Here is a 19,663-nt window from a genome sequence, read left to right as displayed (position 1 = left end):
CCCGTGTCCCCTGCATCGGCAGGCGGACTCTCAACCACTGCGCCACCGTGGAAGCCCATGGCAGGCGGATTCTTAACCACTGCGCCACCAGGGAAGCCCTTGACTGGTTTTTGAAGAACCATTTTCTTCAGCCTGTAGGGCCTTTGCTCGTTCCCTACTCTCTGTTTGGGTCATTTTCCTCCCAATTCCTTGTTTGGTTGACTCTTTCTCTTCCTTCTTACCTCAGTTTAACTGGCACTTCCTTGGAAGGCTTCTCTGACTCCCATTGAGGGGGACCCCTTATTGTTCCTTTCTGTTGCTTTTCTTCCTAGCTTTTATCATTAGTTGTCATTAAGCTTACTTGTCCTACAGGGTCACTTCCAGCCTGCAGGAAGAGAGAAAGAGGATGTAGGGCCAGCAGCTTCCTTATAAGATTTGATAAAAATTGCTTACGTTCCTGCTGCCTGCATCTGTTGGCCAGAGTTTTGTCATGTGGCCAAACAGCTGCAGGGGAGGCTGAACTCCCTGTCACCATTGTAGACATAATGCCTGGTGCATAGTAGGAATTCAGTCAGTATGTGACGAATGAATGAATAACTTCCTTCTGTGTGTTGGGACATATAGCTGTACCCACTTCCGTGTGGTAGCACAGGCATCTGCTTTCTTCATATTTCATTTTCTGTTATTTTCTTTGTTTTCTCTTTTCAGTTGTGCATCATGAAAGATGAGCCAGCAGAGGCAGAGCTAATTTTGCATGATGCTCTTCGTCTTGCCTATAAGAGTGATAACAAGAAGGCCGTCACTTACACTTACGATTTGGTAACTCCTCTCACCAGTCTGAGCCATTGATGATTAAGGGTGGATGCAGGAGAAGGGTGGTTAGGCACCTGATTCATGTTCCTGACCTGCAGCAGGCCCTGAAGCTCTTTGCTTTTTGTTTTTACTAAGTTTTCTTTTGGTTTCAATTTTTATTACTCTTGGGGTGTCACAAGACGCCTCAATCACAGACAGAAAAGAAATGAATATCGTTAATATTTGTTTCTTCAGTGAAGAGTGGATCTAGATTTGGTTTGTCATCGTCGAAGTCTGTGCGCGTATTTGTTCTCACACCATTGCTGTACTTTGCTACTGGCAGATCAGTGACATACTTTTCTCTCTGGACTATTTTTTTAGCTAGAGGGTGAAAGCAAAGGGGAGTCTTTAGCTTAAACGTTTTGAAGTAAGTAGGAATACAATGCTCTAAACTTAAAAACAACTTGTAATTAATTTTCAGATGGCCAACTTAGCATTTATACGGGGTCAGCTTGAAAATGTAAGTAAATCACTTTGTAATGTCATGAATTTGTGAAGGGCTAGCCTGAAGGAACCTCTGTTAGTAAGGGAACAGGCTAAGCTGCTGTAACAAAGAGACCCCAAAATAGAGTGACTCAAATAAGAAGGAAGCATGTTTCCCTTTAATGCATTAATCCAGAGGTAGCTAAACCCTGAAGATGGTAGGTACCTCTGCTCCATGAGGTGGCCCAGAAGCCCAGGTCCCTTCTGAGATAGGTCCTCATCTGTGTAAGAGAGCTGGCGCGCCTCCAGCCTGCAGGGACAGAGGAGAGGGCGGAGGGCAAGCAGCTCCCTATAAAGTGTGACTTAGAGATTGTTCACATGCGCTCCGCGTGCATCTCTTGGCCACGGCTTCATCATATGACCACACCTAACTGCAAAGGAGGCTTGACCTGGTAAAAATTGAGGAGAGTCTAACTAAAGAGATGGAGAGGAGGGTGAATATTAGGGGGTAGTTTCCAGTCCCTGCCACAGTGGGTTTGGAAGGGAAGTTAATTTCTGAAGTTGGTTTCTACTCATCACAGAATAGTTTTCAGGGTGCCCAGAGGATGTGCAGTCCTGGCATTTTAGTCTGTTTTCCCACCACAAGGTTACCTTTCTCTTTGTATATGTGAGTGTAAGTGTGTGTGTGTGTGTGTGTAGTGTGTTGTGTTTTCCAAGGAATGGTACATCAGACTAGTACTTAGAATCCAGGGTCATCTGGATAGGGGACCCAAATAAAACAAAAATCTTTTCCTTGTGCTTTTAGGCGGAGAAACTTTTTAAAGCAACAATGAGTTACCTGCTTGGAGGGGGCGTGCAGCAGGTAAGGGTGCGACGTAGGATTGCTCCCTAGCTGAAGCTGTTTCCAAACGTCTTACGTCCTGTGAACTCCACCCAGCTCCCACGTGTGCTTTGGCCAAAGCGTTGGAATTCTTTTTCCCTAAGACTGGTATAAAAATTGCCAGTCTTTCATTCATGCAAGAGCACGGTACCTGAGGAATTCACAGTTGCCTGATTCCTCCCAAAGTCTAAAGACTGTGGCTTTTAGGTCAGAGTCAGTCTAGAGGTTGGTCTGAAATATCCCATGAGGAAACTGTACTTGTTATGAATTTCCTTCATTTTCTTTTCCCAACAGGAAGACAATGCAATAATAGAAATCTCTCTAAAGCTGGCCACTATTTATGCTGCTCAGAATAGGTAAGTATAGTCAGAATCTAGGCATGGAGGCAGCCAGGGCTGTGGGCAGAACGTTGGCCCTGGGATGTTGCATACTTGCCATTTACCTGCTAGTCACCTGGGTCTCCAGAACTTAGGTGTCACACTCATAGTGCTCCGTTCCTCAGCTTTGAAATCTTGAGTCTTTTCTGGGTTTGTCCCTGCTGTTTCCATTAGCTGCTGAGCGGGACATGCAGCCCTCGTACCTTTGGCTGCACCGTGACAAATCTAGGCAAGTTTTCTCTTCCTACTTGAACTGGGAAGGGAAGTTGTACTTAGAACCTTAGCTTAGCTTTTCCTAGGAGAGGAGGGGGCACTGTAAAGGCTGCTGGGGATAATGTATTTTACTGGTTTAGGGATCAACAAACCAGGAAGTTAGGTATAGAGTTAAATGATGAGAGAGTTGCTGTGGGAATGTCTTAGTGGCTAGCTTAGCGGGCAGCTTTTAAAGCCCATAGAGGTTATCTGGTAGCTAGGTTTTAGGAAGCAATACCTACGAGTGGAGGAGAGACCTGCAGGTGGGACCAGAAAGCAGTGCTGAGTTAAAAGTGTTAGATGAGTCTGAGTTGTTACAAAGAAGGAAGAGTCTGCGGGTACACAGGAAAGGCTTTAGGGGACAATCCGGGTGTGTGCCGCGGATGAGAGAGGCCTGGTACCTTCCTTCTCTAGGTGGGGTTCAAAGAAGAAACCCAGGATGTAAGCAGAGAGCTCCTCTAGAGAGTTATATTTTGGGGTAAATTTAAGGAAAGACCTGAGTAAGCCTGGCTTTTCCTTTGCTTTATCCTTGCTGCAGAAGTTGGGTACCAGAAGTTTGGAATTGCTCTAGTCAGCAGCTCCTTCATTCTCAGCGGGACCCAGTCCATCTCCTGGCATTTGGTTGGGCAGCAGGACTAGCTACGGGTGGGGCGTGAGCTCCCAGGGCGAGAAGCAGCCCAGAGATAGTGACGTCGGAGGGTAAGGCACGCCCGTGGCCTCCTACGAGGTGAAAGCTGCGTAGTACCCACTAGTAGTTCGCCTGCAAGTTACTCAGAAGTGTTTTTTCATTTTGATTTGTTCAGAAACGCATGGGACCAGGAAATGTGTGGCCAGGCCCTGAGGCTGAGAAAGGCTGATACAAATTGGGAGGGGTCGTTGGTAGACATTTTGCTGTGACTCAGGATGCCTTGTGGGCAGCCTCCCCCGTTCCGTGCCCTGGTCGGATAGGGTCCCTCCTGCCAAGGTTTGGTTCTCCTGAGAACAGCAGAACAGCGGGGTCGTCTGGCAAAGCACGAGAGGAGAAGAGCTGAGCCTGGCAGTGCCGCCTGCGGTGAGGGGCTGGGAGCCGGGAGGGAAGAGCAGAGACCAGGGCTGAGCTTGTGGATGGAGACGGAGTTTATGTCGTGTTTCTGTGCATCTCTGTAGAAGCCAGCAGATGACCCTTGTTCTGTCGGGAGTCAGTCTCCCTGCTGCCTGGGTGTCCTCTCCAGTTGACTGAGGTCCAGAGCGTGGGGCTAAATGCCTTCTAGTACCCTAGCTAGGAGTTCCCTTGCTGTAAAAGAAACTTGCACCAAAGACCTGCAGCTCGGGAGAAGTGTCGCGCTAACAGACCTCCAGAAACTGAGTGAGGTCAGCAGTTAGCATCCTCACTGCTGGGGCCTCGCCTCCGTTGGTAGTGTATCACTTTGAGCAGGGGTAAGGCTCTCACACTTGGAGGAGCTGACCCCTCTGAACTGTGCTCGTGGGAGGCAAGGGAACGGCTGGTCATGTCGGTTATTGAAACTCTGTCTTAAGTTAACGTTAATTAGGTGACCAAAAAAACCCAAACTCTTGAGAAAGAGCAGATTGACACCTCTTAGAGACTTTAAACAAAATTCCCTCTTCCCGTCTTACACTTGATAATGTAAACCTGAGCTGGAGGAATGAGGACAGAAGAGCACTTTGTGAAAGGTGTGCAGCTGATTGATGCTTTTTGCTTTACAGACAGGAACTGGCTCTTGCTGGTTATGAATTCTGCATTTCAACTCTAGAGGAAAAAATTGAAAGAGAAAAGGAATTATCAGAAGACACTTTGTCAGGTAGGGAAACCTGACTATTTTTTGGACAGTTGCCTTTTTTGCCACAAAGGGCTTCACTCTTAGGCTGTGGTAAAGGAAACAGAAAGGTATCTGAATTGGAGGGAAAGTTACTCATTTTGGAAGCTGTGGCTGTTTCTAAGGTCTCAGAGGGTTTGGAATTAGATATTTTCTTTAAATGACTTGACCACTGGTGTTGGTGGTTTTTTTTAACCCCGTGGTGACATCTTCATAATATATCTGTTGATTTTTGTTATATATCATCTCTGGAAAATTGGGGAGCAGAAAGGGAAGTTTTTTCTCTTGTCTCTTGGTTCAGCTACCAGTCACAATGCTAATTAAGTACCTTTGGTCCCCAGTGTCCACCAGGTAAGAGAGAGGAAGTGAAGCTCATGTTTTGTCTGTTTGTCCTCATCGCGGAGGGAAGAGCATGAAGAGTCATGCTGGGAACAGAATGGGGTGGGCGGGACACTCCGGCTCTCAGCCATTCGGCTCCCTCCCTCCCTCCCTCCCTTCCTTTGTATCGTTGATTTTCAACGTTGCGTTAATTTCTGCTGTACAGCAAAGTGACTCAGTTTTACACATATAGACATTCTTTTTAAATATTCTTTTCCATTATGGTTTATCCCAGGAGATTGGGTATAGTTTGCTGTGCTATACAGTAGGACCTTATTGTTTATCCATCTAAATGTAATAGTTTGCATCTGCCAAACCCACACTCCCAGCCCGTCCCTCCCCCCAACCCCCTCTCCTTGGCAACCAGGAGTCTGTTTCTATTTCACAGATAAGTTCGTTTGTGTCAGATTTTAGATCCCAATATAAGTGGTATCATATGATATTTGTCTTTCCGACTGACTTCATTTAGTATGATAATCTCTAGGTCCATTCAGGTAGCTGCAAATGGCGTTATTTCATTCTTTCTTATGGCTGAGTAGTATTCCATTGTGTACATGTACCACATCTCCTTTATCCATTCATCTGTCAATGGACATTTAGGTTGTTTCCATGTCTTGGCTATTGTGAATAGTGCTATGATCAGAGGGGTGCGTGTGTCTTTTCGAATTATAGTTTTGTCTGCATATATGCCCAGGAGTGGGATTGCTGGATCATATGGCAGCTCTGTTTTTAGTTCTCTGAGGAACCTCCGTACTGTTCTCCACAGTGGCTGCACCAACTTACATTCCCACCAACAGTGTAGGAGGGTTCCCTTTTCCCACACCCTCTCCAGCATTTATTTGTAGACTTTTTAATGATGGCCATTCTGACTGGTGTGAGGTGGTAGGTACCTCATTGTAGTTTTGATGTGCATTTCTCTAATGATGTTGAGCATCTTTTCATATGCATTCGGGTTTCTTAATGTGGTTGAAGTATAGGGAATTTTCAGATTTGACATTCATTCAGTAGCTCTGATTTCACACTTCCTCTTTGCCTAGAGCTAGCATGATGCTAGAGATACAGCGGCCAACTCTGTTGTCCCTAAAGCAGTACATATGGCTTCAAAGAGTTTTCTGTAGTCACGGGTCTTCCAGTTCTCCCTTGAACATAACTCAGTTTTCCTCCTTCATACTCCACTGAAGCCCCCCTTATTAAGGCCACCAGTTCTCAATCCTTATCTTACCAGCTCTACTTACTAGCAGCTCAACCCAGGTGGTCACTGTCTCCTACTGGAAACCCTTCATTCGCTTGGTTCTGGGACACCTCACTGGTCCCTTGCCCTCCTCGGGTCACCTGTAAAGGTAAAGAAAGCCTCAGGGCTGTCTTCAGCCCACTTCCCTTTTCTCTCTGCCCTCACACCCTAGGAGACAGCAGTTAGTCCCATACCTTTAAATACCAGTTTTACATCTTCAGCCCCAGCCTGTACGTGAGCTGCAGACTCATGGGTTAGATGGTCTACCTGACACCCTGACCTGAATGCTTAATGGTCACCTCACACTTAACGTGTTTGAAATGGGTCTCTCTTTTTTTTTCCTGCATTGATTTAACTTTTTTTTTGTTGATGTATAGTTAATGTCTAATATTATATGATACAGGCGTACAGTATAGTGATTCACAGTTTTCAAAGGTTATACTCCATTTGTAGTTACTATAAAATATTTGCTATATGTTCCCCATGTTGTACAGTTGTACAGTGTATCCTTGTGGCTTATTTTGTGCCGAATAGTTTGTACCTCTTACTCCCTACCCCTGTAGTGCCCCTCCCGCCGAAATGGGTCACTTGGTTTCTGCCCCTCACAAACTGGTTTCTCACGAGGCAGCCCGTTTTGTAAATGGCACCACGATTCACCCGGTGCTTTGGCCAAGAACCTAAGCATCATCTGTGATTTCTTCCTCATTCCCTACGTGTAATTCACCAGCAAGTTGTACTGAATCAGCCATCAAAATGCATCCATGTCACAGCCGTCTCAGCCTCTTGCCCTACCGCTCCGGTCCAGGCCGTCATTGCTTCTTGCCTGGACTCCTGTAATCATCTCCCCACAGCTTGTCGTGCTTCCCTTCATTCCCTCAGAGGATTTACTGTCCCCCCCCTCCCCACCTGTTTGACACCATCCTTCCACCTTCGCCACCCGGCTCTCTTCTCGCTGTCATACGTTCCCAGCTCAGTGCCACCTCGGGGCCTCGTGCCTGCTCTTGTCTCCGTGGCCAGTGGCCTTCACCCAGGCCTCTGCTCAGGAGGCCAGCCTGCCAGCAAGTCTTCCCACCTGTGCGCATTCTGAACCTCTCTCCTCCTCTGCTTTGTCGCCCTGGGAAGTAGGTGTGTGTGTGTTGTGTGCTTGTATCGCTACTAAAGTTCATTTTTGTTCAAGCGTTTTTAGTGTCTGTCTTCCCTATCAAAGAGGGAAAGATCCTTCATTTGTTTTGTTCACTGCTAAATCCCTAGGACCTAGAGTAGTGCCAGCTACATAATAGAGGCTCAGTAATAATTGCTGAGTGAAAGGGCAAAAGGCCCAGCAAACACTGACAAATGTCAGTGCAGTATGGAAGTGCTTTGAAGAAATTCACAAAAGATGTAAAAACAAGTTCCAGCTGTCAAATAAGTCACTTTTGAACTATCCACATCCTTGCTATGTTTCATTTATACATTGACTGTAGACAGTTGCTTCAGAGTATAAAGCAGTCTTTTTTGACTCCAAAAGCAATACAAGGGTGTTGAAGAAAATTTCAGACAGGGTTAAGAAGAAAATAAAGATCACTCATAATTGTATTAAGAACTCCTGTTTAGGGCTTCCCTGGTGGCGCAGTGGTTGAGAGTCCGCCTGCCGATGCAGGGGACACAGGTTCGCGCCCCGGTCCGGGAAGATCCCGCATGCCGCGGAGCGGCTGGGCCCGTGAGCTATGGCCGCTGAGCCTGCGCATCCGGAGCCTGTGCTCCGCAACGGGAGAGGCCACAATAGTGAGAGGCCCGCGTACCGCAAAAAAAAAAAAAAAAAAAAAAGAACTCCTGTTTATTTTTTGGTGTATGTCTTTCTAGGCTTGTTTTCCTCTAGCTATTTACATTTTAATAAGCAAATGAGGAGTCATACTGTACATGACTTTTTTGTAACCTGATTTTTTAAAAATTGGCTCCCTTTTTAAAATAAATTTATTTTATTTATTTATTTTTGGCTGCATTGGGTCTTCGTTGCTGTGCGCGGGCTTTCTTCTAGTTGCGGCGAGCGGGGGCTGCTCTTCATTGTGGTGTGCAGGCTTCTCATTGCGGTGGCTTCTCTTGTTGCAGAGCACGGGCTCTAGGCACACGGGCTTCAGTAGCTGTGGCTCGCAGGCTCTAGAGCGCAGGCTCAGTAGTTGTGGCACACAGGCTTAGTTGCTCTGCGGCATGTGGGATCTTCCCGGACCAGGGCTCGAACCCGTGTCCCCTACATTGGCAGGCGGGTTCTTAACCACTGTGCCACCGGGGAAGTCCCTGGTAACTGCTTTCTTAAAGATAATAATCTATCATCATTATGTGCTTATATTAATTAGTATATACTTGGGTCTCTTTTAAGGTTTTCCATTCTGATTTATTCATCTGATGACTCATAACAGTATATGTTGTCTGACTTAGGTGATATCATTTGAGTTACATGGTGATACTGGTCTCAGACATACTTCTTTTGCAAAATTTTTCCCCATTTGGTTTTCACTCAATTTCCATATGAATTTTAGATCTTTTTGTTCGCTCCCCAAAGTGCTTTGAGAATGAATTGTTAGAGCTGTGTTATGTTTATAAATTAGTTTGGGGAGGTTGCCTTCTGAATAAGTTAGCATTTGACTACAAATAGCAAAAATTTCAACTAAATTAAGTTTAGCAGTGAGGACACTGTTATGTCATGTGACTGGCAGTTTAGTGAAAGGGGGCGGTGTTTTATGGCTCACTGAGGTCCTGAGGGATGTCGTCTCCCCATCCTCACTGACAATCTCAGTGTGCTGGCTTTCTCTTCACACTTTCCTTGTGGTTGAAAAGTGACCGTCAGATCCCAGGAATCTCATCCAGAAATGACAGTGTCCACTTCTTGCATGTTTCTCTTAGAATCGAAGTAATTTTTCCTAGAAGTCCCCACCTAGATTTATGCTTGCTTCTTGCTGGCCAGATTGGGTTACATGGCATTTCTAAGCCAGTCCTCGGCAAGAGAAGTGGCATTAGCATGATTGGCTAAAACTGATCAGGATCCATTCCTAACTGAGGTTCGGAACCCCGTCTGCTTGAATCATGTGAGGAAAGTGGCTGAGACCAACAGCAGCTCTGCTCTCATCACGCCGCCGTCTTCCCATTCAGGGACGTGTTCTGCTTCTCCTTACAGATCTTTTCAGGTAGATCTGACAGCTGTTTTGTTACATTTGATTCTAATTGGACACCTTACTAAACTTATTTGCTTTTGAGTTGATATTCACACTATTTCTAGATATATAATTAAAGATTTGGGAGGTCATGATAATTGTCTTTTTTCAGATAGTTGTACTTCTGTGTCCCTACTCCCTCCCCTTACTAAATTTAGTTCATTGGCCATAACCTCAGAACATTAAGTAACAGCGGTGCTGGACAACTTTGTCTTGTATCTGATTGGGTGCAAGACCGTGTGAGCAGATGTATTATTATGTGTGGAGCATGTCAGGCTTGTGGTAACTGGTTAATTGCTCGGTGTGCTGCTGGGTAATAGTTAATGCTCATATTTTATTTAGACTTTCACATTTGTTTTGTGAGATCCATAGTGAATTTCTTGAGCTTCTCATCACAGGATTGTATTAATGTAATAAAATGAACTGGCATGCTTTCTGTGTTTTCTGGAATAGGTGTGGGGTATTACATGGAGTGATCTAGTCCTTGGAAGTTGTAGGATCTCTGAAACCACATGGCTCAGATCTCCTTTAGAGTTGATTCTCTGGCAGCTTTTGTTCTTCTTTCTTCGGTTACTTATACATTTAAGTTTCTTCCATTTTCTTGAGTTGATTTCAGTACCTAGGACAGTGCCAAGACCACAGCTTAAATAAATACCTGTTGAATAAGTGAATGCATGGGTGAAAGAATTTTGGAGACCTGTATTTTCCTGGAAGAAACTTACTTAGGAATTATATTTGTAAAGCATAACTTAACAATATTCTGTTATGTATTCAGGATCATATTCCTTTCCCAGTTTTTAATTTTGTGGATTTGTTTCCCTTTTTTAAGAGAGTTTTCCCACTGATTCCTTCCTCCTCTCCTTGAGATGAGAGTTTCATTCATTTTCATAGTTTAAGTAAAACACTTCTGGAGAGTTGAAGTGTTTCTGGTGGCATATTTGGTTTCAGGAGTGCCTGAAGTCTGGCGCCTGGTTGGAATTCTGGCTTTTCCACTTAGAACAGCAGTGGGACTGGACAAGTTACTTATCCCCTCCTCAGTTTCCTCATCCATACAATAAAAAAACAGAATGTGCCTTACAGCGTTGTTATGCGGATTACATGCTCTAGGATTGAGACTGGGACTCATTGAGGACTTTGAAGGAGTCTGCTGGAATGTGGTGCATCTGCTAACGTAGTTTATTAAATGGTTTAGCTCCTCTGTGTTTACCACTCTTAATTATGAAGGGCCTTCCTGACTCTTTTATTCATAGTTTCTCCTGTTTTTTGTCGATTTTGTTGACCTTGTCAAAGAGCCCCCTTTTGGTTTCATTTTCTCTAATTTTTTTGTTGTTTTCTACCTCCCTTATTTCCACTCTGATCTTTTGTATCTCTCCTGCTTGCTGTGGGATTTATTTTGCTCTTTTTCTAGTTTCTTAGGCAGAAGATTAGGTTGTTGATTCAAGATCTTTCCTAATGTAGGCATTTACAGCTATACATTTCCCTCTACTGTGTTAGCTGCATCCCATAAATTTTGGTGTGTTGTGTTTTTATTTTCATGTATCTCAAAATATTTAAAAATTTTTCTTGTGATTTCTTCTTTGATCTTTTGGATATTTTGGAGTGTGCTGATTAATTTCCATATATTTGTGAATTTCCAAAATTTCCTTCTGTTGTTGATTTTTAAGTTCATTCCATTATGGTCAAAGAACATGCTTTGTATGATTTCAGTCCTTTTACATTTTACTGAGACTTGTTTCATGGCCTGGTCCGTGGCTTATTCCGGGGAATGCTGCGTATGCGTTTGAGAAGAGTATGTCCCTTCGCCGCTGGGAGACGTGCTCTGTAGACATCTGTCAGGTCTAGCTGGTTTACAGTGCCGCTCAGGTCTTCTGTTTCTGTCTAGTTCTAGACAGAACTTTTGTTTTTGTGAGTTTTTTCTTTATACATATTTCTGTGCTGTGTAGAGCCCCAGATATATATATCTTCATTGTGAATTATCCTTTCATCAGAAAAGTGATTCTTCTTTTCCTACTTAAGGTATTTGTCACAAACTTTAGTTTTACATTGTTGACTGTATCTTACTCTTAAACTTCCTGAGTAATTTTGCTTTCAGTATGTGTGTTGTAGAAAGCTGTGTTTGGATTTCTTTAACCTAATCTGAGTATTGTTGTCTTGTGGTAGAGAATCTTAAAACCTATTTAAAGTTAGAATTGAAAGTGATATTTGGTCTAATTTTTTACATTAAAAGCTTTCCATTTTTTTAATTTCTTATATTTTCAAGTCCCTCTTTTTAAAAAAAATAAATTTATTTATTTATTTTTGGCCGCGTTGGGTCTTCGTTGCTGTGCACGGGCTTTCTGTAGTTGCGGCAAGCGGGGGCTACTCTTTGTTGCGGTGCGCAGGCTTCTCACTGCAGTGGCTTCTCTTGTCGCAGAGCATCGGCTCTAGGCACATGGGCTTCAGTAGTTGCAGCACACGGGCTCAGTAGTTATGGCACACAGGTTCTAGAGCACAGGTTCAGTAGTTGTGGCGCATGGGCTTAGTTGCTCCACGGCACGTGGGATCTTCCTGGACCAGGCCTCGAGCCCATGTCCTCTGCATTGGCAGGAGGATTCTTAACCACTGCGCCACCAGGGAAGTCCCTTCAAGTCCCTCTTATAGGGACGATTTTCTCACTAAACTTCCATTTATATTTTGAAAGGAAGGTACATCTATGGTCTCCAGTTCTATTAAAGGGTAACCTAAAAATTTCTAAAAGACATATTTGACTCAGAAAAAAAATTCTGTTTTCAGTTTCTTCTGTAAGATGAGGTGACTACAATTTAACATCCTCCTACCTCTCCCCACTTGTTTTGTCTCTGTGATCTGGAATTTTAGATCTAGTGGGACTTTTTTTTTTTTTTGCGGTACGCGGGCCTCTCACTGCTGTGGCCTCTCCCTTGCTGAGCACAGGCTCCGGACGCGCAGGCTCAGTGGTCATGGCCCACGGGCCCAGCCGCTTTGCGGCATGTGGGATCTTCCTGAACCAGGGCACGAACCCGTGTCCCCTGCATCGGCAGGTGGACTCTCAACCACTGCACCACCAGGGAAGCCCCTCTAGTGGGACTTTTTGCAGAGAATTCTGAGGCCAACTTATTTGCCTTCTTTTTTGTATGTATATAAATTTATTTATTTGTTGGCTGTGTTGGGTCTTCGTTGCTGCACACAGGCTTTCTCTAGTTGCCGCGAGCGGGAGCTATTCTTCGTTGTGGTGCACGGGCTTCTCATTGTCATGGTTTCTCTTGTTGCAGAGCAGAGGCTCTAGGCGCGTGGGATTCAGTAGCAGTGGTATGTGGGCTCAGCTGTGGCTCGCAGGCTCAGTAGTTGTGGCTCGCGGGCTCAGTAGTTGTGGCACGTGGGCTCAGTAGTTGTGGCTCACGGGTTCTAGAGCGCAGCCTCAGTAGTTGTGGCGCACGGGCTTAGTTGCTCTGCGGCATGTGGGATCTTCCCGGACCAGGGCACGAACCCGTGTCCCCTGCATCGGCAGGTGGACTCTCAACCACTGTGCCACCAGGGAGGGAAGCCCTGTTTTTAAACTTTTTATGGACTAATATGTTTTTTAACTTTTTATGAATGGCATCATACTGTACAATTGTTTCTGTAGTTTATTTTTCACATAATATTGCAGAGATTTATCCACATTGATACTTAAATCATCCGGGTTTTTTTTTTTGATATAAAGGCCCTGTTCGCTTGCCATGCTGTCTGTCTGTCCAGAAGGGATGACTTTCTTTACTTAGTCCCTGGGGTGGGGGTGAGGGGTGAGGTTGTGCTTTTTCTCCACCCTGGAAAGGAGGGATACAGCTAGAGGTGGCCCTGACACCCCATTGTGGGCATGTACTCACTTCTTCTGTTGATGGACATGTAGGTTCTACCTGTTTTGCTGTAATGCTTGGACCTGTGTCTCTGTGCACACATGCAGGATGTTCCCTAGGGGTACACCTAGGAGTGGAATTGCTGGGGTGCAAATACTAGACATTATCAAATCGCTTATCACTGCTTTTACTGGTTTACATTTTCAGTGGCAATGTGTCAGCATTCTTGTTGCTCTATATCTCTGTGATTATTGGACTTAAATTTTTGGATGATCTGGTGGATCTGATGGAGTGTCATTGTGGCTTCAGTGCATGTTTCTCTGATTACTAGTGAGATACAGAACATCTTTTCATATATTTATTGGCCATTCAGATTTCCTGTTCTGAAAACTGTCTCTTTATCCCCTTTGCTTATTTTTTGGAAGGGTTGTCTTTTTCTGAATGATTTGTGAAGAGTTCTCAGCTTAATGTCTTTGAGCATCTTTTTTTGAGCATCTATTTTATTGGTTACATTATCTCTTTGTGACCTTGTCTTTGCACTTTAGGGCATTTGACAGAGATTGATTAATTCTACTGAATGTAATAGAATCTTTTGATATTTTCCTTTATAGTTTTGTTTTCTGAGTCTTGTTTAATAAAATCCTTCACTCTTCTAAGGTCAGAAAGATAGTCTCTTCTAAATATTTGGCTTTTTTACATTTAGTCTTCAATTATGTGAAATTTATTTGTAATATGGTGTGAGGTAATGATATGATTCTTTCCTCCCTCAAGCACGGATTTTAGCTCAGGACTGTTTTATTAGTGCATCCGTTTCTCACTGGTTTGTAATGACATCTCTGTACTGAGCTTTCATAGATACATGCAGTGTTGTGTTGTTACTTCTGTAATTAAAACTTTTACTTTTACTGTATCTTCCATATTTAGTTCAGTACCTTCATGTTTCTACTCATTTCTTTTTATATATGTTCATTCATTCAACCAGTCAGTCAAGAAAGAACTGATTGAATGCCTGTGACATGCCAGGCGTATTACTAGGCACTGAGGTACAGCTGTAAGTAGAGCCTGAAGGATGCCTCCTCAATTTCTAGTGAAGGAAAAACACACAATAAAGACGATCCACTAACTTAATAACATATCCAAAGATGATAAAGGGCGACACAGATAAATTTATGAGGAAATATGTTATTTAGGGGAGAGGTGGGGCAGTACAGTATTTTATAGAGGGGTCGGGAAAGGCCCGACTGGTAAGAAGCCTGGAGAATGGGAGGGAGTAAGCCAAGTGGTCATCGCTGAGGGAGGCAAGTTACAGGCAGAGCAGGGGCCAGTGCAGGGCCCCGAGGTGGAGCATACCTGATGTCTGAGTCAGCATTTGGCCCTACTCAGTTTATAGTCTGGGATCACTCAGTTATCTTGAGGGGAAGACCTCCTTTTTATTGTCTGCTGATTTCCATTTCTGATGCATCTTCATGCTTACATACTTGGGGTTGTAAGTTCATCTTCAGTGGGGTTCGAGAAATGAGTCTCCAGGCTGGTTTTGTTTGTTTCTTCCGGGCACTCGGGTCCAAGCCTAAATGGATGATTTAGACATCACGCTGCGTGTGCACAGGCCTGTGATACAGCTTTCCATGCAGTCATTGTTCCCATCTAGATCTCGGCTTGGCCATTCAGGCTTCTCTTGCAGCCTCTGGGGAACATCCTGGTTTTATGCAGGGGCTTCACATCTAGTTCTCTGTTCTGCACAAGGTGAAGAATCCAATTCCGGATTCAGAGACACTCAGGCCACCCACAGAACCAACCAGAACTGGGCTTCTCCTGCATCAACACACATGCTTTCCACTTTGGGTTTTAGCTTATTTCTAATTTCTGGCCTTTGGGATTTCCTTCTCTCGGGAACTCAGCTAGCTGTACATGTAAAAGGATATTCGTTATAATCTATCTAATATTTGAAGCAGAAGGGTTTTCAGATTATCAGTCATGTTACTGGAACCAAAAACTCCTTCCACTGGTCCCATTAGTGGTCTCAGGAAGTGCCGATGGGGTAATCGGTTAGGTAGAGATTCAGCTTAGCAGAAATTCTAGGATGTTCCTCGAACATGGGTGGCAAATACCTTTAGGTTCAGAGACCCTGTAGACTTTCCTAGATTATTATTGGCGGTGGGTGGGGGAACTAGATGCCTGTGCTCACGTTTTCTTAAATTCGAGATGCTCTTTTTCTTACTGATGGGGAGTCCCTATTCCTGTTTTTCTGAGTGCATATAATTGTTCCAGTAACTTACCAAACTCCTTTTAGTCTGCAGTTATGCAAGCCTAATTTGATATACTGATACGTTAAGTAGATTGAGCCGTTCTTGGTATTCCTGGAACAAAAACTGCTCGGTGCATTTATCCTTTGTGCATTTGAGAATTCAGTTTGCTTATATTTTGAGTACAGATTTCTGTGATGAATCTTGTTTGTTTCATAGACTGATTTTAGGTAGCTCATCTTTTTCTCGTAGGAATAATTTGCGAAAAACAACTATTTACAACTAAAGTTTGAAGAAATAAGTATGCTTCCCTCTCCCTCAGATTCCAGTAATCCTTTGGGGGAAGCTCTGTATAAACGATCCCAATTTATTTCTCAGCTGTTATTAGGTTATCTGATTTGTTCTTGTCTAATTTCTAACAGCGTTTATATTACTATTTCAGAGAACCGTGTTTTAATTGTTATTAGTTGGAAGAGGGACTCTTTTTGGTACTTTACTAAAGGTATGAACTTTTAACTTGGCGGTGTGCTAAAGGTTTTATTATGGAGTCTTTTTATTTCTCCCTTGGTCCTGTTTTAGAGATTTTTTTTTCATGTTTTTGTTAGTACGATTTGAATGTGCTACGAATTTAAAATGTATTTTCTTCTCAACAATGACAAAATATTACAGCTAAAATTTTATCTCATCAATTATTCTTTCTAAAAATCTTTACTATCTTTTCTGCCATTCTAGTTTAATTTCCATTACGGATATCAGGGGTAATTTTCTACTAGAATTGTCACTTTATTCTTGTACTTCTGAGTTATAGTGTTGAACATATTTTCTAATTGTAAAATGTAAAAAGCATGCTTTTGTTAATGTAGAAATATTTAAAGAGAATTATTAACACACCTTCCAGAAATATGATTCAGTAGTCACGTTTGAAACATACAGTTTCCAGAATTGGAATAATTAATTTATACATTGTTTTGTGATAGTTTTGGTAAATATTTTTTGTTTTTAAATGTTCTCCAAGAACATGGATTTTAGTGTATCTGTATATTCTCAGTCTGTTACAAACTGCTTATCTTCTTGGACCTTTGTTATTTTTGTTAGTAAGTGAAGAGAGCACAGTGGTTTATCTGTCTTTATCTGGACCTTTGTCCACATTACATTATCTCCCAATAGTGTGGACCTTAAACTGCCGCTGATTTTATAAGCTTTTTTGCTCAGCATTTTAAAAAGAGTGCTCATAGTGAGATATATTTTGTCGTTTCAACATTTCCTTTTAATGGAGAAGTACGGTATCTTTACATGTGGTATTTATTTGGTGCCATCTTACGTTTTGCTTTTTTATATTGGTTATATTTATCCATAAACATATATACTTTCTATATTTATAAAAATAATTTTCATCTATATTTTTTGAAAATAAATTTGTAAGGTGATCTATTTAAAACTACTCCTAATTTGATTTTAAGAAAATGATTATCATTACCTTTTGTATATAACTAGGCCAAAGTAATAACTTTGGGTTTCTACTTGAAGAAAAACATTTTTTTTTCGCTTTTACCTTCAGATATTATTTCAGTAGGTGTTTTTATTTGCATTGTTTTATGTAAACTGTCTCTTCAGTAATTGGTCATACTGTTACTTGGTAACATAGTCTTTAAATTCTCTGTCCCATTTGTAAGTTTTCTGAAACTTTGATGATATGGAAGGAAAGGTATTTGGTGTGAATACCTTTGCTGGTAAAGAAACCCATCTGAACCCTTTCATTTGGGTGTCTAATAACTGTGTTCCCGAAGATCATGAGGGAACCTCTTTTTCAAGTCCTTTGTGTAAACATGTACTTTCAGCTGTTTGCAAAATTTCCTTTGATCTAGTTCATCACCATTTCCACATTTTTTTGTATCATCTCTCCTGAGTCTTTACTTGTGCAGGTTGCTTTCACTTACTGGTCCCTAGGTCTGTTCTCTGGTTCTTCTCACACGGCATTAGGTGTTTGAAGTTTGTTCTTTTTCAGACGTCGTGTGGTCAATTCCTGTGTGTGTTGGGGGGTGCCATATCTGCAGCCTTTTACTGTTCTTCAAAAAATGGATTAGCTGTTCTTTAAATCTGGCTTGTGACTTCCCATTTCAGGATTCTGAGTGTTCTCTGGTTCCTTTCTGTAGCGCTATTTTCATACCTGAAAACTTCTTCATTGGCCCTAGACTTTTTCTTGTTAACGTATTCTTCTTTGAGTTTATCTTCACCTGGTTCTGCTAAATATTATTAGATTAAAATTTGAAACTAAGTGTGGACCCAGACATCATTTAATTGGATATTGCAGTGTTGTGTTTTATAAGAAATACTTTATTTCGTCATTCAGATGACGAAAAATATTTGGTCTTTATTCATAGTTTCCCAAATCCTTGGAATTTGCTAAGTGTTGGGAGTGACTTAAAGTGTCTTTTGTTAATGTTGATGAGGTGACTTGGGCGGCACCTAAGGACGGGCTGGTTGCATGTGGAGCCAACCATGCGATTAGAGGGTTGGAACCTTCAGTCTTAGCCCTGACCTCCAGGGAGGGGAGAGGGATTGGAAGGTGAATCAGTGGCCAGTGATGGAATCAGTTGTGCCTCTGTAATGAAGCCGCCATCAACATTCCAAAGGATGGGATTTGGGGCGGTGCTGGGGCAGTGGCGCCTGGCCCCTTCCCACACACCTTGCCCTGTGCCTCTTCCATCTGGCTGTTCCCGAGTTACAGCCATTTATAAACCGGTGATCTAGTAATCTGTGAGCCACTCTAGCTAACAAATTGAACCCGAGGGAGGGAGTCCTGGGGAACCTCTGATTTACAGCCAGTTGTTCACAAGCACAGGTGACGACGTGGACTTGCGTCTGAAGTTGGGGGAGGGGGTTAGCCTGTGGACTCTGGGTGGATGGTGTCAGAATTTAGTTGGATTCTTAGATACCCTGCTGGTGACCCAACTGCTTGTTGGTGTGGAGACGCTCCACCCCTTCCCCAACACACACAGGTGGGTCCAGGAGCCAGTTTAGATGTTAATCCACCTGAATTGTCACCTTTGTGTAACAAAGTATAAGGTTAGGAGTACTTCTTTAGTGACGTGAAACACTCAGTGTGGGTCTTGGTAATAAGAAAAGTGATCGGGGCAGGTTGGTCACGCGTCTGCCTCACTTTCTGTACTGCACTGGTTATATCCCAGCACTGCTCTTCCTTCCTTCCTAGTGGAAGAGAAAGCCAACACCCACCTCCTCTTGGGCATGTGCCTAGACACCTATGCCCGCTACCTTCTGTTCTCCAAGCAGCCATCACAGGCACAAAGGATGTATGAAAAAGCTTTGCAGATTTCTGAAGAAATACTAGGAGAAAGACACCCACAGGTAAGGGAGGAAAACAGGAGGACTGTAAGAGGAAGCTTTCAGAATCCAGAAATACGAAATGGGGACAGAAAGTCAGCAGGTGGCCCAGGTACGTCCCCCTCCACGTGCCCGACCACCCCTCCCCTGCTCCCAACTGCTTGTTTCTAGAACGATTTGAGGCTGCTGATGAGTTTACTGGGTCTGCCCAGCAGGGCTTACGTGAGGATTGGTTTGCACAGCACGGTATTTTAGGTACTGAATCTTATGAAAATCTTAGGAGGAACAGGTTAACACACGCAGATCCTCTCCTGAGCCCCACCCATAAAATGCCAGGGGAACGTAGGGGGAAAGGGGACGGTGGGACCGCATTAAACAAAATTTAAAACCACTGACATAGAATCTAAGCACAGCATGCAGAGCCTTCTGTTAGAACGGTAAACACATTGAATTGAAATCATCTGTTTTGTCTTAAGAGGTAAGAACTGGATCACTTTGTGAATGCTTGGTAACCCCCAACCTAGGACATGAAAGTTCTAACTGGACTAAACATGTCCCAAGGCTGTGAGCAGATGAGCAGGGCAAGTTAATGGGCTCTGAATTATCTTCAGGAACGGGGGTTTAGAGCACCTCCTTCACGGGATATCGTTGAGAAATAAGACCACGACAGACATGGAATTCGAATCACCAGGTACTAGAACCGGGCCTGAAGTGCAGGAGGAGGTGAGGCCCGCCGCTCTTAGCGCCACAGTGTTTTGTAGACTCGGTGGGAACTTTCCCAGGAGCAGTGATGGGTCTCTTCTTCCTGAAGATAGGAGCGACATCGTAGTGCAGTACGGCTCCGAGGCCAGCTTCTCAAGGCTGCTGAACC

General features: G+C 43.4%; 1 protein-coding gene across 1 annotated transcript in view; it reads left to right on the top strand.

The window, feature by feature from the left end:
- The window catches only part of TTC19 (tetratricopeptide repeat domain 19), a 22,430-nt gene that overhangs the window by 1,523 nt on the left and 1,244 nt on the right, over window positions 1-19,663 (top strand). The window contains exons 2-7 of the mRNA XM_007462674.1: window positions 688-798; window positions 1,253-1,291; window positions 2,060-2,116; window positions 2,429-2,490; window positions 4,468-4,562; window positions 18,662-18,816. Coding sequence (XP_007462736.1) covers window positions 697-798; window positions 1,253-1,291; window positions 2,060-2,116; window positions 2,429-2,490; window positions 4,468-4,562; window positions 18,662-18,816 — 510 coding nt within the window. The 5' untranslated portion in view covers window positions 688-696. The remainder of the gene's footprint in view (window positions 1-687; window positions 799-1,252; window positions 1,292-2,059; window positions 2,117-2,428; window positions 2,491-4,467; window positions 4,563-18,661; window positions 18,817-19,663) is intronic.

Source organism: Lipotes vexillifer, unplaced genomic scaffold, assembly GCF_000442215.2.
Source record: "Lipotes vexillifer unplaced genomic scaffold, Lipotes_vexillifer_v1.1 scaffold982, whole genome shotgun sequence".
Lineage (NCBI taxonomy): Eukaryota > Metazoa > Chordata > Mammalia > Artiodactyla > Lipotidae > Lipotes > Lipotes vexillifer.
This window is presented reverse-complemented; position numbering and strand designations above follow the sequence as displayed.